This window comes from Eleutherodactylus coqui, chromosome 13, assembly GCF_035609145.1.
Source record: "Eleutherodactylus coqui strain aEleCoq1 chromosome 13, aEleCoq1.hap1, whole genome shotgun sequence".
In the NCBI taxonomy this organism is placed as follows: Eukaryota; Metazoa; Chordata; class Amphibia; order Anura; family Eleutherodactylidae; genus Eleutherodactylus; species Eleutherodactylus coqui.
This window is the reverse complement of record NC_089849.1, coordinates 122,574,293-122,601,403: the sequence shown is the minus strand read 5'-3', so window position 1 is coordinate 122,601,403 and position 27,111 is coordinate 122,574,293. Positions and strand designations below refer to the sequence as shown.

Here is a 27,111-nt window from a genome sequence, read left to right as displayed (position 1 = left end):
GGGGGGGGGGGGGGGGGGGGGGGAAGGAGAGATCTCCCCTCCGTTGCTCCCCGCTCTCCCCCGCAGCTCCCTGCCCGCCGCCAGCAGCCGAACCTTTTCTCTCGAGCGGGCAGGTACTCGCTAAGGGCAATGCTCGCTCATCACTAGTCATTCCCTTTAAAATGTTTTGATTGCATAACTGATATTGTAATGGTATTACAGCCACTCCCGGCTTGATAGCTACCTGATAGTCTGGCATGGTGCTGTAATCTTCTGAACAATCAGAATCGGTCCTACCTCTGCTATTGAACCCATCTGCAGAATACACAGAATGTAGAGATCAGTGCCAATATACACAGCCTGTTGTAGTCGAAGCTCATTTCTCAGCATCCCATGAATGAACCTAATCAAACTCAGCAAGAACCCATCATTGGAAGGATTAGTAAAGCCAAGTGTGATGTGACAGTCTAGTAGCCGCTCTGGTCTAGTAGTCAGAGCTTTCCTTGTAAAAACCACCACCCCGTTTATAGACAGATCGATCGGTGTCACTGACCGTTCAAGCACAGCAGATTCCACGAGCAGACTGCATTGTGACATTACTTGGTATTGCAGTCTACATTTGGGCTGCCAGATGGTTCCCCCACTATGATGGTGGTTGAGCTAGGAGTGGCAACATTCATGGCCTTTTCCCCACACGTGAGCCAATTCTAAAAAGGTTTTTCCCAGTAATGACATTTATTTCCCATCCACCAGATAGGGGATAAGTGTTGGATTGGTGGGGATCTGACTCCTGGGATCATCGGCGATCCTGAGATCTATGTACCCCAAATCCTCCATGTGAATGGAGTCACATGCGTAACCACCGCTTCCTTCCCATGGGGCACTCAGATCTTGGGATCACCAGGGGACCCAGCAGTCGGACTCCCAGCTATGCCATATTCGCTATACAGTGGATAGCAGGTGAACCCTCTTAATCACAGCAGCATTAGACTGCAGACAAGACCAAGTGGGGGCACAGCTTGGGTGAAAAGATAAATAAAAGGTCTACAGCTAATTTCACATGGCCAAGTGCGATGCCGGCCGCGAAACTCTGGCTGATGTCATACTCGCCAACCCAACCTGCAACTCCCTGCGGACAGCAGGCAATTGGTGTGTCAAAAAACGCCTTGCATCACTTCAGGGAAGTAGCGATCTTCAGCCGCACCGGAGGATCAGCAAGTATTTCCCATGGTTTGCATTGTGTGCCATGCTGTGCCATGCGTTTCCCGGCCGTACTGAAAGCAATGGACCAGGCGTTCTGAGGGAACGCCCAAAAATAGGGCATTTTTTCCCGTACTGTGATGCGCTATTTTCTCAGCCGCGTGAAAGCAGCCTGATGCACTTAATGGTCATTACCTACCTGGACGGTAAGTGCTCTTCTCTACCTTCGACTGCAGAATGTTCTTTTCATAAGAAGTCAGGTTTAGGGCCTGAAAAGTTTACAGAAGTGGGGGAACAGGAGCGGGGGGGGGGGGGGGGGGGGGGGAAGAAAAACACATAAGTGAAGGACGTTACAATCACAAGAAAACCATGAAGCATTAACCCTTTGGAAGGACCTGGGTTACATCACTAATTAAATGCAGTCTGATTGTTTTTCTATAATTGGCATGTGAACAATAAATCGGTCATGTTTGCTCTACTGAGCTAACGCCCACAGAGCAGGAATCCAGCGCCATTCTTCATGTATTTGGCTGTGTGAGAACTAGTTTTTTCCAGGGCAAGCTGTAGTTTTAATGGATCGTTTTGGGGCACACATGACTTTTTGATCACTTTTTATGCAATTTTTTTGAGAGACTGAATGTGCCGAAAAGAGCGATTCTGACATAAATAGCGCAATGTTTTCATAGTTCAGACTTTTACAAACTGGATACTAAATGATACACAATATAAAAAATGGGAAGCGGGGGGGCGTGAACTTTTAATATATTTTTTAAAAATTATTAATTTTGTTTTTTTACATTTTTTTTTCCAGGGAACTTAAATTGCGCGTACTATATACTGCAGTACTTGTATTTCATCTACCTGGTCCTCCTGCGGTACAATGCAGCTGTCTTCTGTGGAATCCTGCAGCCATCTCTCTGGTATATTCTTCTTACTGTATCCATCTGTAGGAGACACACACCAGCTGAACACACTGGAGATGGCGCCCCCCGGTGGCTGCGCGAGAGCCTTGGGGCCAAGGCTCTTGTTACATTATGTTTTGTGACTTTGAAGACCGCGCTTTTCTGTTCAGTGTAAGGCTGGGTTCACACGGGGCAGATTTGCCGCAGAAGTTCCGTGCGGATTTTCACCGCGGCAAATCCGCCTGCGGCCGCTAATCCCGGGAATAGCCCGCCATGTGGACAAGATTTCTCAGAAATCTCGTCGACACGGGACGGCAAATCAGCTGCGGCTAAGCCGGCAGAAGCTGCCGCTGCGGCGCGGATTTGTTGACCGCAGCATGTTCATTTTTTTTCCCCCGCTGCGGCCGCGCTCTCCTCTATGGGAGCGCCAGCCGCAGCAGAAGAGCGAGCGGCCGGGCCGCTTCAAAACTGCCGCGGGTTTTGAAGCAGCGGTTCTCCTGGCGGAAATCTCGTGGTTTTTCACTGCAGCCAAACCGCGGGAACCCAGCCTAAAAGACTGACAGGTATGCAAACTATGTGAGACGGAGATCAAAGTCTGTTGTGAATACTGCCCTAGGGTGCCGTCCTGGATACAGAAAAGACAGAAACCAGGATGGAACCAGCACCACAAAAAACCTAGAACATCGTTTGCAGTTTTGCCGCACTGAAAAAAACGTAAGAGTTTTTTTTTTTTTAAATCAATGTATTTCTTGCAATTGAAGGGGATTAAAAATGGTGCCGGTTGTCCCCCTGTGAGGTGGAGCGCCGCACTACAAGTCGGGAGATGGCATCCCATGAACAACTGAGAAGAAGCGATGGGTTACGGATCAGGGGGTGGGAAATCTTACATATAAATGTATACAGCCAGGAAGCAGGAAGGTAGAAGACAAAGCGGTCAGTGCTACTCTGTATGTAACTACGCGCTGCCAGGGTCCCGTCACTGAAACATCCGGGCCTGTCTCCACATCAAGACATTATTATTGTTTTTTTCTTTAAAGCTCCGTCTGCAGTCCCAGAGAAAGAAGTCAACCAAACAACCAAAAAAACTCCAATGGCTCCATTCCACCTACAGAAATGGGACAATGCATGCTGAACTGTGAGATGGGGGGGCATGCTGAACTGTGGGATGGGGGGGCATGCTGAACTGTGGGATGGGGGGGCATGCTGAACTGTGGGATGGGGGGGCATGCTGAACTGTGAGATGGGGGGGGCATGCTGAACTGTGAGATGGGGGGGGGGCACGGGTCCCCCCAGTCTGAAGATCAGTGGATGGGCAAAGACTGAGAGAAACATCCCATCACCAGAGCACCCCCTTAATAAACACATTCCCCTTTCCCTCGATGTGGATTCCATACTCTGAGCATCTAAAATGTATTGGCCTCCTCACATTACTAGACTTTTGGGATGGGATTATAGACTTGCTCACATCTTCCTCTCCCAGCCCCTCGTGCCACTTCTCAGTAACTTGGTCCTCTGGGACAGTTTTCATGGGTTCCCTTCGCCTCTTCTCTCCAATTAAGGCACTAGACTCGAGGGTCGGTGAGCATCTCTATACTCTTACCTAGTTTCGGGGGAGTTTGGCCGGCATACTTGTACCCATGATGCGGTCATTGACATGATGAATAGGGACTAACACTGGCGGGACCAACGAGGACAATCCAGTTAGACTCACCCGTCCTAAAATGCAACAAGAATTTTTCCTCCTTGCAGTAAAGGTCTCCACGTGGGCAGCGCTCCTCCTCTTCAGCTTCCACCCTCGTCTCCACTTTCCCAAATCGCAGAATTTCAGACTAAAAGTTTCACAGTAAAAGAAGGGTTTGTGAGGCGGGTTAGAAGTCACAGGTTACTAGCCAGGCGGATCAACAATGGCTAGTGTCATCTAACAGCACTGGTGATGCAGGAGCCCGGCACCGGTGACCATGGAGGGATACCCTCTGCGCTCCAAAATGTAATTCCATCATGGACAACCAGCTCAACATACATAGAAGAGCGATTCAAGTGCAGACCATATAAAAAGATAGTCCAAAAATAGAATAAGGGAGAAATACTTAAAGGGGGATTCCCAGGAATAATACTACTGATGACATATCCTATAGATAGGTAATAAATAGTTGATCGGCTGGGGTCTGCTGCTCAGGATCCTGACCGATCAGCTGACTGCGGTGCTGTCAGCAGACGCACAAATACAAGAGGTCCGAGTGGAAGTCTCTGCTCCGCCCCCTCTGTGTAGTGGCCGGTGCTTGTAACTGCAGGCATTGATTTCAATGGGACCCTAGCCCGCAGTTACAAGCGCGACTACTTCACAGAGGTCGGAGCTGAGGCTTTTCCTACTTCTGTGTAACTGCGGCACGGTCAGCAGGCGCACAATCAGCTGATCGTGGGGTCCCGAGCGGCAGATCCCAGCTGATCAACTATCCTCAGGACGGGTCATCAGTAGGATTTTCCTTTCCCTCAGTTGTGTGGGGTGCCTCACAACATGGTGTCAGGCGTATAGGCCTTCGTCCAGGGTGGTGGCACGGCGGTAATTTATATAAACCACGACCGATGACATGACCGAAATACAGCTGCAATCACTAATAGTTTCTGGGACCGGGGTGTAGTACAGACTCCTTCCTGTTCAGCGTCATGGAGGGTCAGGTGACAGATAAATCACATGACCCCACGCACACAATCCAATGCGTCGGGAAGTATTCGAAAACTGGCGGACTACTTGGCAGCGCTACTCGTTGCACTGAGAGGTGGCTTCTAGCACTGACACCGGGGGGAGGAGGAGATGGGGGGGAGGCAAGTACCCTGTTTCCCCGAAAATAAGACGTGTCTTATATTAATTTTTGCTCCCAAATATGCGCTACGTCTTATTTTCAGGGGGTGTCTTATTTCGCCACGCCAAATCCGTCTGTGGCCGCTAATCCCTCAATTGGCCAGTTTTGTGGACGAAATTTCTCAGAAATCTCGTCCACATGGGACAGCAAATTTGTCACGGCAAAGCTGGGAGAAGCCGGTGTTGTGGTGCGGATTCACCGGCCACAGAAACTGAAAAGCGTGCAGCCAGGTCGCTTCAAGACAAGCGGCTGAGTGCCGTGGGTTTTGAAGCAGCGCTTTCCCGGCGGAAATCTCGCTGTTTATTGCTGTGGCCAAACTGCAAGATTTCCGCTGGAAATACGCTCTGTGAGAACCCAGCCTTAAGAATCACACACAGGTTGCCTGACTCACACACAGAGCCATAAAAAAATAAGGGCTGTAAAGTAACGTACCTGTCTGCAGACAGAAGTTCCTGTACCACTTGTAAGCAGGGATGGTATTGCAGCTTCCGGCCACCAGGGGGAGCTCATCACAGCAGACATGTACAGCAGGAACAGAATGTACAGTATGGATGTTTCCAGCCAGCAAGGGGAGCTCACAACAGCACACTCGTACAGCACAGCAGGGACAGGATAACAGCAGACTGTCTGCAGATCTACCTATACATCTGGAGGTAGGAGACAACGGGGATGGCAGCAGGGGACAGGCCTCTTGACTTGCCTGCACACTTTACTATGCCTTACTATTGGGGGTGCCTTATATTTGGGACTTCTGCAAATTTCAGGGGGTGTCTTATTTTCAGGGGGTGTCTTATTTTTGGGGAGACACGGTATAACACTTCCATCCGCGGACTCAGCAGGCACCTACCGTCAGCCCAGCTAGCTCATAGAACTAAAAGTAGGTGACAGAGTGTCTTTAAGATGTGTTTTTTTTTAATTGACACACAAATCTATACCTTGATGGGTTTCCTCATCCTCTGGGTCTTCTTTGGACAGGGGGGCCTCTCGGGGGTCCTCATCACACTGGAGGAATCTGTAGAAAACACCCAGCGGCTGAATACAAAGTGTGTGGATGGTACTGAGTCTTCTGGTCCCGTGTACCTACCTGCCGTGGTCTGCTTCTTACACTTCAGAAGACCCATCTCGTCTGCACACTGAACTCTTACGTTGGTCATTCTTCTACCCTGAAAATTACAAACCCAACTTTATATAGCTTCACCGCATATACACGGTATACATGAAGACGGGGCGGTAGAGCTCCACCCACCTGACACTCCTGAGGGGTCTGATGGTTTTCCTGTGGATTATCGGAACCAAGACACTTTTTTTTGGCCACATCTGTAGGAAACACACACTCCGTGACTGAATACATGGAAGTTGTTACAAGTATTAGAAATATACAAGATGCCTCCGTTGAGCGGGATGCCTTATACTGGCAGAAGGGGACCTCAGACTCCAGGCAACATACAAGTCCCAGGTGGGACTACTTGGATCCACTTCCAACAAGTGCTGGAAGATATTGCTGAAGGATCCCCAATTCCAAGAGATTATCCTTAAGATGCCAATATGCACACATAGAAGGACCGCATCACTGAAAAGTATCTGGTCAGCTGGGGGATGGTGCAACCTCTATGAAGTAGCAAATGGAAATCTTCTAATATTAAGCACCCTTTACATTGTACAACCAGATCTGTCATACACGTCCTAGAACGCCCCTGCCGACTACAATATGTGGGACCAACGACCCAACATCTCAGTAGCCAGTAGAGATAAAACTCCAAAGGGGTTCCTGGAGTGCAGAGTGGGATATCATAAATACCCATCGACTGTATACCTATTGAGTACACCCTACAGGCAGACGGACGACACCAGACGACGGACACAGCCATATCGGACAATCTGCCTCTTTTATTATTAGTAGCATTTTATGAAGGTTTTCGGACTCGGTTCTATTATTATGTCCCATCACTGTTCTTCCCAGCTGGTGCTTAGTGTGTGTTCTCTGTCCATGATGGGACCTCTGGTAAGCAGGGACCCTTTAGGATGCCTCTAGCTGATGCAGCGGCGGTCATTGGACAGTCCTCTAGACGCTCGCCAGTATTTTACAAGGAATTTTAAGATGTCAAACGATGGTTTTGAAATCTTTTTTTTGCCCATTACTTGGCACAAGACAAAGCTGGAAGCGCGGCCGGGAAGGAAGGAACCCGACCAATGGTGCGTTTTATTGTCCTTCTGTATAGTATTGGGCAAGCAACGCTTGGAGATGGCAGACTCCTCTGGTAAAGGAGAACACCCCGAGCGGGGGCCGCGCCATATCTAATAGCCCCGGATATTTCATATACATGGAGGGGGGCAGATATATACAGGCATTTCTATGTGATAACCTCTGACACCTACAAGACTTTAGTACTGCTCGAAACGAAAAGTAAAGCCGCCCTCCTTGGACACGCTGGTGCCAGACAAGCCGGATATGAAGTTCCAATTAATGTAACGAAGAATTACCCATGAACTTCATTCCTTCATATTATAAATGCACCGAGGTGAGGAGTGAAGATTTGTTACTTCTACACAACCTACTTCATGACGAAGGGAAGAACAGCCATTATTGTTAGCTGGTGTCTTTCGCTGGAGCGGCCGCCAGTAAGCTGGATGATGTAGCGGCAGGAGACGACTTACTGACCGATCTCCTCCTTATGGATTCATGTTATGTAATCTTATTAGAACCCGTTCCTTTTTTGTGGGGGAGATCCGCAGCCATCGAACTGTAGTAATGAGACGACACGGGTCTGCCGCTTGGGTCTCCAGTCTATCAGCTGATCGTTCATCCCGCTGTCAGTGCGGCAGACCGGACGCCGTCATCAGCGGTCAGCACAGGAAGTGAAGTAGCAGCGCGGCGCTCCCACTGATTTCAGGGAAAGTGAAGCCGGTACCCGCACTTCCTGTGCCGTCGACAACGTACGGTCTACTGCACTGACCGTGGGACGGATAATCAGCTGAGGGATGGGGTCCCAAGCAAGGAGCCCCCATCCATCAACTACTAAACCCCTATGCAGAGGATGGGTCATCAGGGAAGAGGAGGGCAGACAGCCCCTTTAATTGAGGAAAGCAGGACTAGGGTGACGTCTACTGGTGAAACTGAATATTACAACCCCATAAGATTAACCGTTCCACTTTGATCTCTTTCTGCAGGGGAAGGATTCCTCTATGAGACGCTTTCTAGGTCAGATGAAATGCGATTCTATATTGTATTATTTCACTAGGACGCTCCAGTATTGGCAGCAGGTCTTTGCTAACCCGTCTCTGGCAGCACCAGCCCAATTTGTATAGGAGTGTGGACATTTTATTGTGGGTCTGAAGAAGACGTTACCTGCGCCCGTACCTGTGTGCTCTACCTTGTGGCCGTGAGGTCCCAGGAGAGGACATGGTGAGAGGACACAGAGCGGCTCGAATACTGTTCACATCGACCAGACATGGACAGAGCAGCTCAGGCCCCGTGACACTTGGCTGTGGGTACCACCCACTTGTCCATTTATTCATACATTTACCTACTGGGCTACACAACAACCTATAAAGATAACAACAGAAGGGGCAGCTGGAAACCCCACCACCTGTAGGATGGAGGGGCAACGGGACTATCTGGAGAGGTGTCCTCTGTACTAGGGATTCTTGGGTGGTAGGATGTATCGAGGCTCACCTGGGGCGATGTCCGCAGCGGTCCGCTCCTCCTTAAACTTCCACAGAATCATCTTATCTACACATTCAGCCTTAATGGTGGTCATACTTCTACCCTAAAATGTACAAAAACACGCATGCAGACCACCCTTAATGACTGAATGTACAGCAAGACCCTCAAGGTATACAAGCGACTACTGAGCACCACCTACCTGATGTTGCTGCGGGATACGGTTGTCCTAAGGATATCTGGAACAAAGACCGCTTTCTAAGAAACCCCGCCACAAGTCACGTGTGGTTCATCAGCGGACCTGCTGGTCACAAACAATATCTCCGTGTCAGGTCACATCGCTTGTGCGGACAGGAGGAAACATGGCGGCCAACAGCCCATGCTGAGCATCTTCAGGATGCACGGGGAGCGCTCACTCCGGCCAACCCTCCCGCACGCTGCTGACAACACGCGACACCTGGAATCCCGTCTACCTGAGGGTCCAAAGTGGCTCTTTAGTCCCAGATAAACCAAGATGGTGGCGTGGCTTCTCTGACTACCTGGTGCATCAGTAGTCAGACACTACACCTGCTCTGGTTGACCAGTGACGCCCATGTGAGCAGCTTGTAGACTCCGACTACCACTACATGCTCTACACAGCGAGCACCAGGTAGTCAGAGAAGTGGTGCCGCCATCTTGGTTGGCAGGACCGGAGGATTACGTAAATAAGCGAAACTTTCCCTCTCCAGACTGACCTGTAGGAGGCGCACACACTGACGGAATAAATGCCAAAAGGCTGTTCAAACAAAACCTCCATTTTGCACCGTCTGTAGAAAGCTCGGCCTTCCTCTGAAGCCAACATATTCTGATTAGAGAGGACCGCTGACACCACAGTCGTCCCACCACAAAACCTAAAGGGGGTCCACATTGTAGCTCCTGTGTAAAACCCATTCCCCAAGCAGTAACATAACAAATAGGCTTATACTCGGCTCCTCCGCACCGTCCCACGCCACGACTTCGAGTCTCCCTGACGGCACATTTACGGGAGGTCACAGGCGTTGTGGCCAATAACAGAGCTCAGCGATAGATCACCGATCTGTGATTGGCTGCAGCGCCTGTAAACACGGCGGGACTGCAGGCCGGCACTGGACATGGCGGGAGAGAGGAGAGGCGAGTAAATGCCGGTTTAGGTTACTCCATGGGGAACGGATTTTACTAGAATTCTAACGACCCCTTTAATGAGAATGCAGACTTCCCATTACCACCCAGGAGCTGGCCAAGATGGCTGACGGGGCTTTAGGATTGTAGTCAGACAGTTTCTGGGATGTGGTTGGGGCCACACAACGACTTGACAGCAATAGGGGTTTCACAACGGTTGTGAAACCCCTATTGCTGTCAAGTCGTTGTGTGGCCCCAACCACATCCCAGAAACTGTCTGACTACAATCCTAAAGCCCCGTCAGCCATCTTGGCCAGCTCCTGGGTGGTAATGGGAAGTCTGCATTCTCACCATGTAGCCCAGAGACCAAGCATCGCCATTGGAGGCGAAAGGGTGACGGTGGAAGTCGCAGGTTGCCTCGTCTGTGGATCGCAAGATATCCACTGAGACCCTACTGACTGTGAATGCAAGGACGCAGCACACGTCTTCAGTGGCACGGCCCGTCACAGCCCAACGTCACCGTGTAGCCCACTGCAGCTGAACAATAATGGCTCACGGTTGTGACACAACCTGATGAGGCTCGTTATGTGACCGCACCACGGAGCTTCTTGGGCAATGTTAGTCTCATCCAAGCCTCGCTCCATCCTGAATAAGGAGCATCAGTGACAGGTCTCACCAGTGGGGCGACAGCGCCAGGTCTGTGGTTCCTCCAGGAGTTACTACTTCAGTCACCACAACTTCATGCATGATGAAACTACAGGTACTGTACCACACAAGCTCTTCACAGGGGGAATGGAAGCACCGTATACTGATGTGCACACAGTTACAATGAAGAAGATGGCAGTTAAACATCCCTGACTGCGTACTTTACTGCTGGTGCAGCATAGAGGAAGAGAAAGCAGGAAGAACTCTAGAAATCAAGATGGTTACTGATAAGTATCATACAGGAGGCTGCACTGAATGGAAGTGACCATAATACACAGAGGAGATCTCCAGAATGTGACAATCAGGTGAGGGGTGCAGTAATGGAAAAATGTGATTTTTGCTGATGTAGCTCCTTTAAGAGTAAAGGAAGGAAGAAAATAATGGCTAAAATAGATGGAAAGAATACTATTATCATAAAATGGTAGAGTTGGAAGGGACCTCCAGGGTCATCGGGTCCGACCCCCTGCTCAGTGCAGGATTCACTAAATCATCCCAGACAGATATTTGTCCAGCCTTTGTTTGAACATTTCCATTGAGGGAGAACTCACCACCTCCTGTGGTAACCTGTTCCACTCATTGATCCCCCTCACTGTCTAATATCTAATCTGTGTCTCCTCCCTTTCAGTTTCATCCCATTGCTTCTAGTCTTTCCTTGTGCAGATGAGAATAGGGCTGATCCCTCTGAACTGTGACAGCCCTTCAGATATTTGTAGACAGCTATTAAGTCTCCTCTCAGCCTTCTCTTCTGCAAGCTAAACATTCCCAGATCCTTTACCCATTCCTCATAGAACATGATTTGCAGACCGCTCACCATCTTGGTAACTCTTCTCTGAACTTGCTCCATTTGGCTAGGTCCTTTTTAAAGTGGAGTGCCCAGAACTGGACACAGTATCCCAGATGAGGTCTGACTAAAGAAGAGTAGAGGGGTATAATGACCTCACGTGATCTAGACTCTATGCTTCTCTTAATACATCCCAGAATTGTGTTTGCCTTTTTGGCTGCTGCATCACATTGTTGACTCATGTTCAGTGTATGATCTATTAGTATACCCAAGTCTTTTTCACATGTGCTGCTGCTTGGCCCAATTCCTCCCATTCTGTATGTGCTTTTTCATTTTTCTTGCCCAGATGTAGGACTTTGCATTTGTCCTTGTTAAATACCATTCTGTTATATACAGACACTGAGGGCAGACAAAAACAGAGAAACCCTGATCATCAAAGCTGTAGTCTGCTTCTTTTTCCTCACAACCCAACGCAATGATCGTCTGTCAGCACACATTTCTGTCCACGCTGGCGTTTCCTGGATGCAGTCATAATCTTGGATACTGTGCCTTGCAATACAGCAAAACCTTCCGCTACCTTTGTTATGGAAGCGCCCACCACGCACCGATGGTCTGACCGCGTTGGAATTCCGTCAGCTCTGCCATGATTCCCTCACTTTGCAGAACGCTGTCTCGAAGATAAATGATGCTTACCACATGTTGGCACTGTTCTACAGATCACTAAATAAAGGTGGCAAGAATACACAGCAAAGCTGTACGCAGGCAGTAGACCAAGTCAATCAACCAGCTAAGAAGTTCTAACGGAACAAGAGCCAGATCTTCTGGAGGAGGAGGTAGCCTGGGCTATGAAACAACTTCTGAACAGGAAGGCCCCGGGCGTTGACCACATACCAGCCAAGTTACTTAAACCAGCGCCAATCCCAATGGTAACAATGCTTTGTCAACAGATCTGGCAGTACAAATCATGGCCCAAAGACCGAACACAATTCATTTTTGTCCCACACATAAAAAAAAAAAAAAGGTGGATATACAAGAATGCCGCAACTATTGGACCATCGCACTCGTATCGCATGAAGGCAAAATCCTGCTCAAGGATTATCCAAACACGAATGAACTCATCTGTTGGGAAGGAGATCCTGGCCACCAAGCCCGATTTCGCACACGAACCGGAGATCAAACTGCAAACGTGCGGTGGATCACGGAGAAGACGTGAGACAATCAGAAAGACGTGAACAGGAGCTTCATAGACTACAGCAAAGCATCGGACTGCAGTGAACACAACAGGCTGCGGGAAGGTATGAAGCACGGGGGCATCCCGGAGCATCTGGAAGAGTTGGCCGAACCAAGAAGCCGCAGTACGGACAGCAGCTCGGTAACACTGATTGGTTGGAGAGTGAGAATGTTGTCTGACAAGGCTGTGATCTATCACCGGCCCATTCCAATCTGTACGTCAAGACAATCATGAGACGATGCAACCTGGACGGATCAACAACTAGAGTGAAGAATCGGTGGAAGGAACATCAACAACCTTGGATATGCCGATAATACATTACTCACAGAAAGTGAAAAGGATCTGCAATATCCGATCTGAGGAGGTAAAGAAGAGAGAGCATGGCGCTATACCTCAACATAAAGAGAGCAAGGGTAATGGCGGCAACAAGTAATGGGGCCGCCCACGTAATTGGGGCAGTCCGCGTAATGGGGCCGCCCGCGTAATTGGGGCCAGTCCACGCAATTGGGGCCAATCCACGCAATTGGGGCCAATCCACGCAATTGGGGCCAATCCACGCAATTGGGGCCAATCCACGCAATTGGGGCCAATCCACGCAATTGGGGCCAATCCACGCAATTGGGGCCAATCTACGCAATTGGGGCCAATCCACGCAATTGGGGCCAGTCCACGCAATTGGGGCCAGTCCACGCAATTGGGGCCAGTCTACGCAATTGGGGCCAGTCTACGCAATTGGGGCCGTCCACGTAATTGGGGCCAGTCTACGCAATAAGGGCCGTCCACGTAATTGGGGCCAGTCTACGCAATAAGGGCCGTCCACGTAATTGGGGCCAGTCTACGCAATAAGGGCCGTCCACGTAATTGGGGCCAGTCTACGCAATAAGGGCCGTCCACGTAATGGGGCCAGTCCACGTAATGGGGCCAGTCTACGCAATTGGGGCCAGTCTACGCAATTGGGGCCAGTCTACGCAATTGGGGCCAGTCTACGCAATTGGGGCCAGTCTACGCAATTGGGGCCAGTCTACGCAATTGGGGCCAGTCTACGCAATTGGGGCCAGTCTACGCAATTGGGGCCAGTCTACGCAATTGGGGCCAGTCTACGCAATTGGGGCCAGTCTACGCAATTGGGGCCAGTCTACGCAATTGGGGCCAGTCTACGCAATTGGGGCCAGTCTACGCAATTGGGGCCAGTCTACGCAATTGGGGCCAGTCTACGCAATTGGGGCCAGTCTACGCAATTGGGGCCAGTCTACGCAATTGGGGCCAGTCTACGCAATTGGGGCCGTCCACGTAATTGGGGCCAGTCTACGCAATAAGGGCCGTCCACGTAATTGGGGCCAGTCTACGCAATAAGGGCCGTCCACGTAATTGGGGCCAGTCTACGCAATAAGGGCCGTCCACGTAATTGGGGCCAGTCTACGCAATAAGGGCCGTCCACGTAATTGGGGCCAGTCTACGCAATAAGGGCCGTCCACGTAATTGGGGCCAGTCTACGCAATAAGGGCCGTCCACGTAATTGGGGCCAGTCTACGCAATAAGGGCCGTCCACGTAATTGGGGCCAGTCTACGCAATAAGGGCCGTCCACGTAATTGGGGCCAGTCTACGCAATAAGGGCCGTCCACGTAAAAATAAACAATGAGGAAATTGAATCAGTTAAAGATTTCCTCTTCCTCGGATTCCAAAATTGACGGCAATGGAAAATCAGGACCAGAAATGAAATGAAGAATTGCTCTCGGCCTCAGCGCAATGCAAGGAATGGCAAGGATATGGAAGATTCTAGCTACTAAGATCCGACTGATAACTGCTATCGTGTTCGTGATCACCATATACAACTGTGAAAGTTAGACAGACATTCAGGAAGGCAGATAGAAGGAAACTGATGCTTTCGAGCAAGAATGCTGCGTATACCGCGGACGGCAATGGTCACCAACAAGATGGCCCTAGAGCGTATCAAACCAAAAATATCACCAGAGGGCAAAATCAGCAAACAGCGGCGCTCGTACTCTGAACACATCATGTGAAACAACATTGGTGCTCCGCGTAGTTAGTGGGTCACAAAGAAGAGGACGCCAAAGAACACGCTGGCTGGACGCAATCAGGGCGGATACAGACAAGAACTGAAAGAAGCGGCCAAGAATAGGAAACTATGGAGAATGATGATCCATAAAGTGACCAGAGGTCGGCCTCGACTGCGGAGATAATCATCACCAGATCCCGGACCTTTAGGAGGGATCCGCACGGGATATTAGCTGATCTAGGTAAGATAGCCTGGTAGTGTTGTGAAATATGGTTTAGAATCTCGTGTAAGTGAAGGCATGCGTTTGATGTTTCCATATTTTTGTCCACCCCTGTATATATATATATATATATATATATATATAGAGAGAGAGAGCTTCTTACTGCAGCTGCTGTATAACAGCTTGTAGGTCCCAGTTACCGTCCGTTCAGAACTAGCAGAGCAGCAGCTGCCGTTTGGGCTGAACATCCCTAATATATCACAGTCTGCAGCCCTCCCAACAGGACAGGGACCCCCGCACATCCTGAGCCCGGGGGTCCAGCAGGAGGCCGCACATGAGCATGCTGCTGCGATCATCCCACTGACAGCAGTGCAGACAGCTGAGCGCTTGCAGGTCGTCCCGGCGATGAGCGTTGCTGTAGTTTTGCGCAGCAGTGATCGCTGGCGGCAGAGCAGGTCGGGGGTCGATCCGGCCTCCATTCACAGTGAACAGGCAGCCATACGTAGATCATCCCCTGCCTGTTCACACGGGTCGATCCTCGCTCATTGCAACCTGTGACTGGTGGTCAGTGGGGGCCACACTACACGGCCCGGGCTGGGGGGCCGCAGCTTCTGCGGGCAGGTTTGATGCAATGACCTGAGCCAAAGACAAAACTGTCTACAAGGAGAAGACGAAGAAGGAGGAGCCACAGACGTCCGGCTGCCCCCTGCCAGTGCGCCGCTGCACCCACGGCTGCCCCCTGCCAGAGCGCCGCTGCACCCACGGCTGCCCCCTGCCAGAGCGCCGCTGCACCCACGGCTGCCCCCTGCCAGAGCGCCGCTGCACCCACGGCTGCCCCCTGCCAGAGCGCCGCTGCACCCACGGCTGCCCCCTGCCAGAGCGCCGCTGCACCCACTGCTGCCCCCTGCCAGAGCACCGCTGCACCCACTGCTGCCCCCTGCCAGAGCGCCGCTGCACCCACGGCTGCCCCCTGCCAGAGCACCGCTGCCCCCACGGCTGCCCCCTGCCAGAGCACCGCTGCACCCACGGCTGCCTCCTGCCTGACCACCGCTGCACCCCTCTTGGACTTCCGCTGCCCCCTGCCAGAGCACTGCTGCACCCACGTCTGCCCCCACTGCTGCCTCCTACTGGACCCACTGATAGCTGCAGCTAATAAACTGCATCGCTACCTGCTTGTCCAGCATGAAGGGCTGAGAAGACCCCAGAACAACATGGAAGCTTCCTGCTCTGTCCCCAGGCTGGAGGGGTCCTCCATCACCAGCAGGTGTCATACAACGTCCCGCCCCTCCCCAGGCGGCTCCCCTCTCCTCCTCACCCGTATCCCACTGTCTTCGGTCCCTCTGCTGTGTAGTATGTCGCCCTGCTGTTACGTCATCGGTAGCCGCCTGCGAGCGGGGCATGCCGGGAGCTGTAGTTCTCCCGCATGCAGCCACGCCCCCCGCGCTGCGGCTTCGGCTCCTCCACAGGCGGCGCGCACACTTGCTTCCGGCATCAGCGGCCGGCAGAGTGACAGAGAGCAGAGGCATGGCGGAACCTCGTCCAGATTGTGGGCCGGTCCCCGGCTTCATTCAGACTGCAGTGTATTATGTAGGCGATGCAGTGTATAAATGTCTGCCAACGGCGGCGCGCCAAAGACGTGATGATGCTGTTATAGATCTGCTATGGAGTAACCATGACGACCGGCAGGAGAAAAGACTAACAGACACTTAGTCCCCCCCGGGGGTTCAGGCAGTAAGGAAGCGGCTCCTGAAATTGTCTGGCACAACTCTGATGGGAGAGCGCAGACATGGCGCCCGGCGGGCGAACAGCACACCCTGACGGGGCGAATCCACGCCAAAATACGGGCGTCACGTTATTCATACCGCATGCGATAGGAGCGCCGCACAGATCCGGCACATCCAGCTGGAGTGCTGGTGGGGCGCGGACCCTATTTGGGGGCTTCCGCTCTAGCGCAGGGGCGCTGCAGATGCAACATGGCAGCTCACCCCCACCTGGGGTGATACAAGCCCCCTCTACGCCCCTGGCTGACCTTCGGGGGTTCCCCGCTGCCTCCATGCCTCAGGGCTCTGCCAATAGGATATGCCATTCAAAATGATGCCAGCAAACCCTGCGCCCAAACCTCCGAATCACCGTGAGCGGGTCATACCCTACAGGGCTATGAGGGTTAGGAGAACCCCAATGTGGCTCCAGGTAGGTGTAAGGGCTCACGCCCACGAGCGGCCCCAATGTGGCTCCAGGTAGGTGTAAGGGCTCACGCCCGCGAGCGACCCCAATGTGGCTCCAGGTAGGTGTAAGGGCCCACGCCCACGAGCGGCCCCAATGTGGCTCCAGGCAGGTGTAAGGGCTCACGCCCGCGAGCGACCCCACTGTGGCTCCAGGCAGGTGTAAGGGCTCACGCCCGCGAGCGACCCCAATGTGGCTCCAGGCAGGTGTAAGGGCTCACGCCCACGAGCGGCGCCGGACACGGCCGCAGATTTACACCGCAGGAGCACCGCGTTTAAAAACAAAAAGTTCCTGCAGGCGATTACGGGATTCCACGGTCTCCATAACGCTACAAACAGAACATGCCGCCATTCATCTCCCGCCGTGTTAGAAGGCCGCAGGTTGACATTGGCAGGCAGAAAGCTAATCGCTGCGGAATTCACACCCAGGAGCCGCGGTAGAGATCCGTCCGTGGACATTCACCCCATTACCAGAGTCTGAGAGGGGCCAGAGGGTCATGCCAGCGTATTGCCAGCAGCCGGGCACTTCTGATCAGACTGTAAGCAGACATCGAGACCAGTGGATGTGTGAGGGCACGCAGACATGGCGGCTGAGCTCAGGACGCTCTCGGCCACTAGTAGAGGAGGATCGTCTGATCTGCAGTGTCTAAACGGTTCAACGCTGGGGATCTACATTTCCTTCAGTCCTTGGTGTTAGAGAAAGTGTCATCCACCAGTGGTGAACCCGCCGTCCTTGGAAAGGGAGACTCATGCCGGGCATCTAATGTGGCGCTGCAGAATAAAGCCACTTGACAGCCGCCGTCCAAAGACATCGGGGCGATTGTTAAAGGGTTAAACAGCAAGTAAACCCTTCTCAGTTCTTGAAGTTAATGTGTCGGAAGCAGAAAATAAAAATCATAAGAATCTGAGCAACCTTGTTATGCTTTTTTTTTCTTGTATATCATTAAAAGTTAATAAGAATAGAAGGGACCAATAGGAAAGCGGTAGATAAAAAAAAAAAAAAGGTGCAGAATAGAATATAATCAACTTAAATAAGGGCCAAATTGTGACGTCTAGGCAACTGGACGTGGTCGGAGCGTCTCCAAAACAGCAGGTCTCGCGAAGGGTCTTGGGTATGCACACCTACAAAAAGTGGCCCGTGGAAGAACTATTGAGGCACCACAAGCTCCTAGTGATGTGGGGATCAGAGGCCAACCGTCTGGTCAGACCCAACAGAAAGCTACTGTACACAAGGCAATGCTGGCTCTGATAGAAAGCGGTCAGACTAGAAAGAACAGAAAGCTCGCTAGAACATCATGTCTACAAGATGACTTGGTTTCTCTTCCAACACACAATGCATCACACAGTGCCCATATGGGCCCATGCCCATTGCAGAAAGAGCCCACAATAAGGCATATGAACTTGTGGATTCATTCCATAGCCGTCTGCAGTACCGGCTACACGGAGGCAGGAGGGCCGTGAAGAGCGGCTCAAGACCCCGTTCCAGTCCTCTGTAGAAGGCCCAGCAGTCTGGCCCAAGCAATCACATTTATGGTCCATCTTGTGGACAGCTGACAAAACTCTTTAGCTGAAATTCCCCCTTAAAGATACGACTGACTTGGTGCCCGTTACCACAGGACACTTTACAGGCCTTGTGGAGTCCATAGATCAACGGCTCAGAGAGGACTAACACAATGCTAGGGCTTATTCACCGACGCAGCATTTTCACTGCATGATTCATGCCCATTTTAATCTCTTTTTGCTGAATGTATAAATAGGCAGGGATTACACACAAAAAAAATGCAAGAAGATCCAATCCATTTCTCCTTCCTTCCGGCGAATATGCATGTATCAGGAGTATTTATGCAATCCATGGACTTCAATGGGCGACTTCAGGCCATAATACAAACTAAAATAGGACATGCTTCATTTGTGTTCACGCACGTAAATGGGAGCATGAAAAACAAGTCTGAGCCCTCCAGTGCAAATCATTGGGGTTTTAGCGATGGGTAAAGACGCGTGTGTTAACCCCTTAGTGACCAAGCCTGTTTGCGTCCTAATGACCAGGCCAAATTTTGGAAATCTGACATGTGTCACTTTGACATGGAATAACTCCGTAAAGGTTTTGCATATCCCAGTGATTCTGACGTTGCTTTTTTCGCCACATGTTGTACTTCATTTAGGTGATAAAAATAGACCGATAGAAATTGTATTTATTAAAAGTGCCAATACTGGAAAACTTTTGAAAAAAGTCATTTTTCATATTTTAACTGCAATATCTCAAATGTGTCCAAGAATACTGTACTAGTTTTTGCTAAGATATACATTTCCATCTGTTTACTGCATTCCTATGTATGCTGTACAAAAAAACTTTTTAAAATGACACAATTGCCAAAAAAATGAGAATCATATTTTTTTTCCCTTCTGCTTTGCTTAGATTCATTCAAAAACTGTGGGGTCACTTGTGGGGGTTCTCTGTTGTTTTGGCTGCTCAAGGGCTCTACAAGTGGGCAATGGGGCCTAAAGCGCCTTCAAGCAAAATCTCTGTTCTGAAAGCCACCAGCTGCTTGCTGCGTTTGGTTTGGGCTCCATTGTGCATACAGATATAATATTAGGGCCACAATGGAATGGGGTATCCATTTCGGGGTGCAAATCCTCATTTTCATGTGCTTTATAGAAAAAAAATGCCTTTAAAATGACATATTTGCAAAAATATGAAAGTATTTTTTCTCCTCTAAATTGCATTAACTCCTGAAAAGAAACTGTGGCGTCAAAATCCTTTATCCAGCGAATACAATGAGGGGTGTAGTTTATAAAATGGGGTAATCTGTGGGGGTATCTATCATTCTGACACCTAGGAGCCTTTGCAATCTTGGCTTGGTGCAGGAAAACAAAATGTTCCTCAAAATGTTAACAATCGGTATTAAATTTGTACGTCTCCTAAATGGTTAAAAAAACTAAAGTTTTTCCAGTATGCGTCCAGAATAAAGTAAACAGATGGAAATATATATCTTAGCAAAAACGTATACAGTATTCTTGTACACATTTGAGATATTGCAGTTAAAATATGAAAAATGACTTTTTTCAAAAGTTTTCTAGTATGAAGATTTTTACCCCCTTGTGGCCCTAATCTTCTGCCTGTATGCACAACAGGGCCCAAACTGAACGGAGCATCAAACTTCAACTGTCTGTTAGCTTTAACATGATCGCCATTATTCATTAGATAATGGCGATCACAGGACCAAAGACCGCGGCCCCCCATGAAATCTCCAGGCTCTTGACTACATTTGATAGCTAGGAGCGGGGAGATTTTAAATTACCCTGGAAATCCGCGGCTTTTGTGCATGTGTCCGCCGCTGGTGACGAACGTGAGCGATGAAGCCGGGGTGAGCTCTGCGGATAAATCTGGGGGCCTTAGGTACGTAATTTCATCTCCCCTCACGGATATTAAACAAACTTTTTTTTTTTTTAACTTTTACATGATTAGGGAACGGGGAACTGCATACAGCTCCCTGCTCTTGGCTACGCATACTAGCCGAGAGCGGAGTGATTACATTTCCCGGGCCTTACGGCCTTCTGCATGTGTGCGTGATGAAATGACATCTGGTGCACAGATGCCAACGTCTGGTCCTGCAGGACCAGAACACCGCGGGACATCGGGGGTGAGTATTCTCAGTTCCCCTCCCAATCCATGAGGGGGGTTGAAACTCTAACTTTGTATTGACTTTAAGGTGTTGCTGCTATCTGGTGGATATTGGCAATCATGTAACCGGGAGGGCTTCCTGCGGCCCCACATAAAAAAAGCTCCAGGTTGTCGGTAGCCGTCACGTCCACAGCCTGCAGGGCTTTAATCCCAAGGGTCAGCATGTTTTTATGACCCTGCGGATTAAAGCCCAGCCAGAGCGGACATAAAACGTCTATGTGGTAGTCACTAAGGGGTTAATAAGCCTTCAGAAGGTCTTATTGTTGGCTGATCGGTGTATATTTTTTTACAGACAACAGGAGTTGGATCCCAACAACTTCACAAAGCAATCAAAATCTTTTTTTTTCCCCAAAACTTTTTTTATGATTTTATAATTCAATGGCTTGAAAACCCTTTGATGTTTACAAGGACCTTTAGCCATAACTTACAATTAGACATTATTCATCAGACTTCGGAGCCCCCGGAGCAGTCCACCTCCCTCATATAACCATTGAGAAAATGACTAAATATACCGCATACACATACCAGATAGTGTTATAAGATTCCTATATACACTGCCCCATTATATATATATATATATATATATATATATGCTTTGCATCGCAGGTTTAGTGGCCCCTCAGAGCCATAAGTCTGTAGTTCTGCTTTTCTAACCTTCATGGTTGTCAGGTATAAATCTAAAAATGTCCCGTTCCAACAATCTATACATCCCTGTATATATATATACTCTCGTAGTGTTCACCTACAGCAATGCTAAGATTTCCCATTCTTTTAACCACAAAAACCACTTTTAAAATTCTAGTTTTTTCTTGTGTATTCTTTCATAATGCTTGGAAAGGCCGTCTTTTCTCGAAAACACGTTGCCGCATTCTATGCACACGAAAGGCTTGTCGTCGGTGTGCGTTAACTTGTGCTTTGCAAGATTTGATTGGTTGGCGAACCCGCGGCCGCATACAGAGCATACATACGGTTTCTGTCCTGTGTGTATTATACGATGGGAGATAAGGTTGGATTGGTTGGCGAAGGCTTTCCCGCACTCCCCGCAGACATACGGCCTTTTTCCGGTGTGAAGAACCAGGTGGGCATTGAGACACGACCGACTGGAAAAAACTTTTCCGCATTCAGTACAAGTGAAAGGCTTCTCCCCGGTGTGTATCCTCAGGTGTTTCACCAGGGCCGGGTTATTACTGAAGCATCGCCCGCAGGCCGGACATTCCACCGGCTTCTCACCTGTATGAACTTTCTCATGGGCTTTCAGGTTGAACTTACTGACAAAAAGTTTTCCGCATTCGGTACAAGAAAAAGGCTTTTCTCCGGTGTGAACCCGTTGGTGAGTTACAAGACTTGGCTTGTAAGCAAAGCATTTACCGCACAGGGTGCAGGAGAACGGCTTCTCCCCCGAGTGAGACCTCTGGTGCTTGGTGAGGTAGGAGTAGAGGCTGAACCCCTTCCCACACTCCGTACAGATAAACTGCTTGGCGGTCTTTGTAGACTGTCCGTATTCATCCGTTTCCCAGTTCTTTTGCCTGGGCTTTGCTGGAGGAAGGTACGCTGTTTGGGGGAGATCTTCGTCTTCAACGGGTAAGACACCTTAGGAAAAAAAGAGGAAAACAGTTGGAAACCAATCCCCTCAGAGCTTGTACAATCACTAATGTATCTGGAGACGCAGGATGCTTGGAACGTCCCTCAAGGAGACCATTGGGTATCAGCAAAATACTCCGGTCCCAACAGACACCGCTCGTCCCACAACCCATTAGGAAGGCTGCAGCATTGATCATCAAGTGCAAATGGACCGTCTGCACTGCAAGTCAAGTTAGCTTGTGGATTTTTGCAGCGTGGAGGGCCGACGCTCACCCCCGCACCCACGGCCGATGCATAAATTAAAGGTTTTCCATTGGTTTCTCTATTTTTTGAAAATCCATTCAAATCAATAGGGAAGAAAGGGTAATGTTTATTCAGTTTTCTGCTCGAAGGAGCCCTGAAGGAGCCTCGCCCGGCGCTTGTAGAGCGATACGCTGCAGCATTTACACGGCATGTGAACTTACCTCCAGCCTGAGAACACAGCATGCATGCTGGATGGGCCGCACCGGCTCCCCACACTACCGTCTTCTTGGATTCAGCGGCTACCGTCAAGCTCTACCGATTCCCTCATTGAATAGGTAAGAAATGGCGCAGCGCCCCCCCCCCCCCCACTAATCTACAGTAAAGGAGTAATGCCGAGCCCTTGTTAATCCAGGGACGGCGCGGAATTAACCCCGCTGGTTCCACTGTAGATAATGTTGCTCAAGAAATTCTTCTTCATTTAATCCATTTAAAACCCACTTGGTGCCGAAGCCGATCCCAAACCGGAGACTTAAAGGGGTTATCCCATTACTTAAAATTGCTTCATAAAGCCTTGCCTGCAGCAGCGACTTACCTGAGCCAGTGATTGGCTGCAGCTGTCACATGTCCTGGTCAGCAGGAGGAAGGACAGAGAGGTCTGAAGCAATTCTAAGTCATGGGAAACCCCTTTAAGCCTGTCAGACAGATATGAAGAGGTATTTACAAGCCTTCACGAAACAAATCGCAAGCGAATTAAAAGGGTTTTCTGATTAAAACCATTGGTGGCTGCGGGGAACAAGAACATAATACTCAACCCTTCGCTGCCGCGGTCCTCCTTGGTGCAGCGATCGTGTGGTTGTTTACCCTTGTGACAATTGCATCCAATAGAACACTGCTAGGGCTTACATTAGGTGGCCATGGGCCAGGTTTACGGACATGACTGCGCAGGAAGACTAGGTGACATCATCGGTTGGATGCTGTGGAGCGCCGTGGACACGATAAGTACATCACTACAATACACTTTGTCGCAGGAGTGGTCTGGGCGCTCTCTTCCAGCATTGACCCCTCCGTATGGGCTGGAGATGCTGTGCGTTCCACACACTGCGCACGTACCGCCCTTCTGGAATCGGCCCAAGCAATTGACATCAGCTAGTCAGACGGCCACTGTAGCGCCGATTCCAGAAGGACAGCATGAATGCAGTCTGTGGAAACATCAGTCAGGAGCCGCGCAGCGTGGTTTGCGCCGATGGAGGGGAACAGAGCCCAGAGGAGTCGTGGAACTAAAACGCCATTGAAGCAGTTGTAACTTACTCATACAGCGTGCGGACGTCAGAACCGCAGAATGGCTGCAAAGTGAACAATTGGTATGTTCCGCTTGTCTGCATATCACCATCTTCTGTTCATGATATTAATTCTACATGACTGACTTCCTTTAACCCCTTCCCGCTGCAGGGCGTAAGTTTACGTCCTGGCAGTGGGGTACTTCCCGCAACAGGGCATAAACTTACGTCCTGGAGATAGCGCGGGATCACATATGATCTAGCGCTATCCCGCAGCGGGAGCCGGCTGTCAGTCACAGCCGGCGTCCCGCTGCAACAGCGGGGGGGGGGGGCATCGGAGTTGCGCCCCCGCTGTTAACCCCTTTCCTGCCGCGATCTAAGTAGATCGCGGCAGGGAAAGAGTTCACAGAGGGAGCGCGGCTCCCTCTGTGTCTCCGGCCGGAACTCGCGATGTCATCGCGAGAGCCCGGCCTGTCACCATGGCAACAGGACGCCAGACACTGGCGTCCTGTATTGCCTATGCCTAGGATCGCTGTATAAGCGATAAGGCATGGGAGAGCAGTAGCTCTGCCATGCCTTATACCAGCGATCATCAGGGCAGTGGTTCAAGTCCCTCAGAGGGACACAAACAGTGTAAAAAAAAACAAAGATTAAAAAAATGAATAAAAAAAAAAATGTAAAAAAAAAAAAGTAAAAAAAAACATTTTTTTATGCTTTTTCTCAGATTAGCGTAAAAAAAATATAAAACCCCACATATTTGGTATTGTCGCGTCCGTAACGATGCGTACAATAAGTAGCACATGCTTTTGACTGTGCACGGAAAAAAACGCTTTAAAAAACGCTAAAAAACTGAGGCAAAATGCTAATTCTTAGCATTTTGCCTCACTAAAAACGCAATAAAAATGATCAAAAAAGCCGTATGTACCCCAAAATGGTACCAATAAAATCTACAGCTCGTCTCGCAAAAAATAAGCCCTCATAAAGTGCCGAACATCAAAAAATAAAAAAGTTTTAGGACTTTGAATGCAGCGATTTCGAAAAAAAAAAAAGATTTCCAAGAAAAAGGGTTTTTATTGCAGAAAAGTGGGAAAACCTAAAAAAAATGTAAGAATTTTGGTATCGTTGTAACCGTACCGACCCGCAGAAAAAATGGAATGTCTCATTTATGCTGCATGAGTACCGCTGTAAAAAAAAAAAAAAAAATCTATGGCAGAATTGATGCGTTTTCTCTCCCTGCTATCATTAAAAAAAAAAAAAAAAAGTTTTACAATATAGTCTATGTACCGAAAAGTGGCACCGATAAAAACTACAGCTCGCCACGCAAAAAACAAGCCCTCATACAGCCGCGTTGACGGAAAAATAAAAAAGTTATGACTTTTGATAAACGGAGAAGAAAATCCGCCAAAAATTGTTGCGTCCTTAAGCTCAAAATAGGCCGTGTCATGAAGGGGTTAATGACCGGCGATTAATAATATCAGATATGGGTTTCCCTGGTGGCAGCCAGCAGGGGGCACCCTGAGAGGTTCCTTTATATGGATGGCTAACGAGCGCATCCATTACCTATAGGCTGTAATGGCATTCCTAAAAAGCTTGTGATGCATCTGTTAAAGCGGATACCAAATGTGATGTGGATATGGCCAGCGCGGTCTCAGAAAAGGTGTCCTTATTACCCTAATCTAGGATCTGAAATATTCCCTACAGACAGAGAACACGGAGAACGTCTTACCGGTTTGGTATCCCAGCCAATTGTTTCCTGCAGTGAAATAGAGAAACGTATTATCCTTTGCCCATAAAGCAGCCGTCACCCTGGGGGAACTACAAGTCATTAAGTGGAGGGTAACAGTCATATTTTGGGGTCTAGATTGCAAACTTTTGATATAAAATAAGAGAGTTTTTGTATCTACAACCAAACTATGTGGCGAGCAGAAATGGGCTCTACTCACCCGCATTGCCATCAATAGGAATTTCCTCAAATTCTTCCTCCTTGACTTGCAGGTCCGGTAAGATGTGATCCGTCTGCGTAGATGCGTCACCCCGGGACACCGCCTACAGATCACAGAGCAGGTCATGTAGGGTTTTCTTAGGAGATGGTGAAGTATATCCACTTTACTTGGTGATCCATCAGATCCCTACTCCAAAAAAAGGCTCTTTTAAACCCTGCATAGCTGTATGTGATCTGACTCCCCAGATCAATGGTGTGATCCCGGCATGCACCGCCCCAGCCTGGGCGCCCAACTGCTGCGGACAAAGCCGGGTCAGTGAAAGAAATGAAACGTTGCCCTCTGACCCCATTTGCTGCTGTGATGCATGCTGGGATTGCAGAATCAGGAAGTTCAGACTTCTGTGGGGAGTCGGTTCATTTGCAGCTTTTTAATGACACATGCTTAGGTTGTTTATTTTGGGGGATCCAGTGGATCATCAAATAAAAGTGATCTTACTTCTGGTGATGGGTCCTACAGAGGTCAGCGTGTTCTACCTGCTCATCCAAGGAATCCCTCATTTCATTCCTAATGGTTGAAGCGTGAGGACTGAGCGGTGGCGGGGAGCTCTCCGGCGTGGTGGAGGTGCTGGATTCATCTGGAATAGAGAGGAGATAATTCACTTATTACCTCGGAGGATACATTGGCCGTTATTTAGTAGCCCAGCATGTCTCCGAAGAAGAGGTACCACGAAGGATCATTAGCATATCAACCCGCTGCGCATCTATGGTGACAAAGCACTTGAGGAGAACCTGCCCCAAGAACTGAAAAGGTCTTCGTTTTAGTATCATGCAGGCAAATATCCTCCTCTTCAGATATTAGGTTGTACATGATAACTGGGCAGGTCTGTTCCAAAGGGTCTCTACCTATATCCTTAACCCTTTCCAATACAATTTGTATCCTGGTTTTCCTAGGGGGCTTATTCTTTTTCTGCTGTTATGCAACAGCACTATCTGCTGGCTAAAGCCAGTACTGCATGAGGTGACACGTTGGATAGGCTCCAACAGCAGAGAGGCTGGCACTATACAGTAAGAGAACCCCGACGGACGTCTTCCAACATCAGAGCTGTACAGCCCTAAATCATAATGTCTTCAGACGTCAGACAGTGGATTGGAGAGGGTTAAGGGAAACGTACAACAAGCAGGCAGAGATGAGGACAGGCATAGACTGCGGTGAGGGCACGGTATTCCATGACGCTCTCAGCACTGTACAAAGTGAAGCGTCTTGGTGTTACAACCACTAGGGGGAGCTCTGGCAATATGTTTAGCAGAAAGAAGCAAAGAAGTCAAAGAGAGAAAAAAGAGGATAAGTGAGATATGCGGTTTAATTTCCATTTTGTCAGAAGTGAACTAGGGGTGCAGTGACGAAGGGTTTAAGAAGAATTCCCTTTAACCCCTTCCCGCTCCAGGACGTAAATGTTGGGGTATTTATG

At 49.5% G+C, this 27,111-nt stretch overlaps 1 protein-coding gene across 1 annotated transcript in view; it reads right to left on the bottom strand.

The window, feature by feature from the left end:
• Positions 1–27,111, bottom strand: part of LOC136587444 (zinc finger protein 665-like) — a 49,042-nt gene that overhangs the window by 14,342 nt on the left and 7,589 nt on the right. The window contains exons 3-15 of the mRNA XM_066586013.1: positions 26,177–26,277; positions 25,644–25,746; positions 25,427–25,453; positions 21,393–22,189; positions 8,806–8,832; positions 8,616–8,709; positions 6,189–6,259; positions 6,027–6,105; positions 5,878–5,954; positions 3,793–3,910; positions 2,041–2,123; positions 1,379–1,448; positions 224–294 (exon numbers count right to left, since the gene is read on the bottom strand). Coding sequence (XP_066442110.1) covers positions 224–294; positions 1,379–1,448; positions 2,041–2,123; positions 3,793–3,910; positions 5,878–5,954; positions 6,027–6,105; positions 6,189–6,259; positions 8,616–8,709; positions 8,806–8,832; positions 21,393–22,189; positions 25,427–25,453; positions 25,644–25,746; positions 26,177–26,277 — 1,718 coding nt within the window. The remainder of the gene's footprint in view (positions 1–223; positions 295–1,378; positions 1,449–2,040; positions 2,124–3,792; positions 3,911–5,877; positions 5,955–6,026; positions 6,106–6,188; positions 6,260–8,615; positions 8,710–8,805; positions 8,833–21,392; positions 22,190–25,426; positions 25,454–25,643; positions 25,747–26,176; positions 26,278–27,111) is intronic.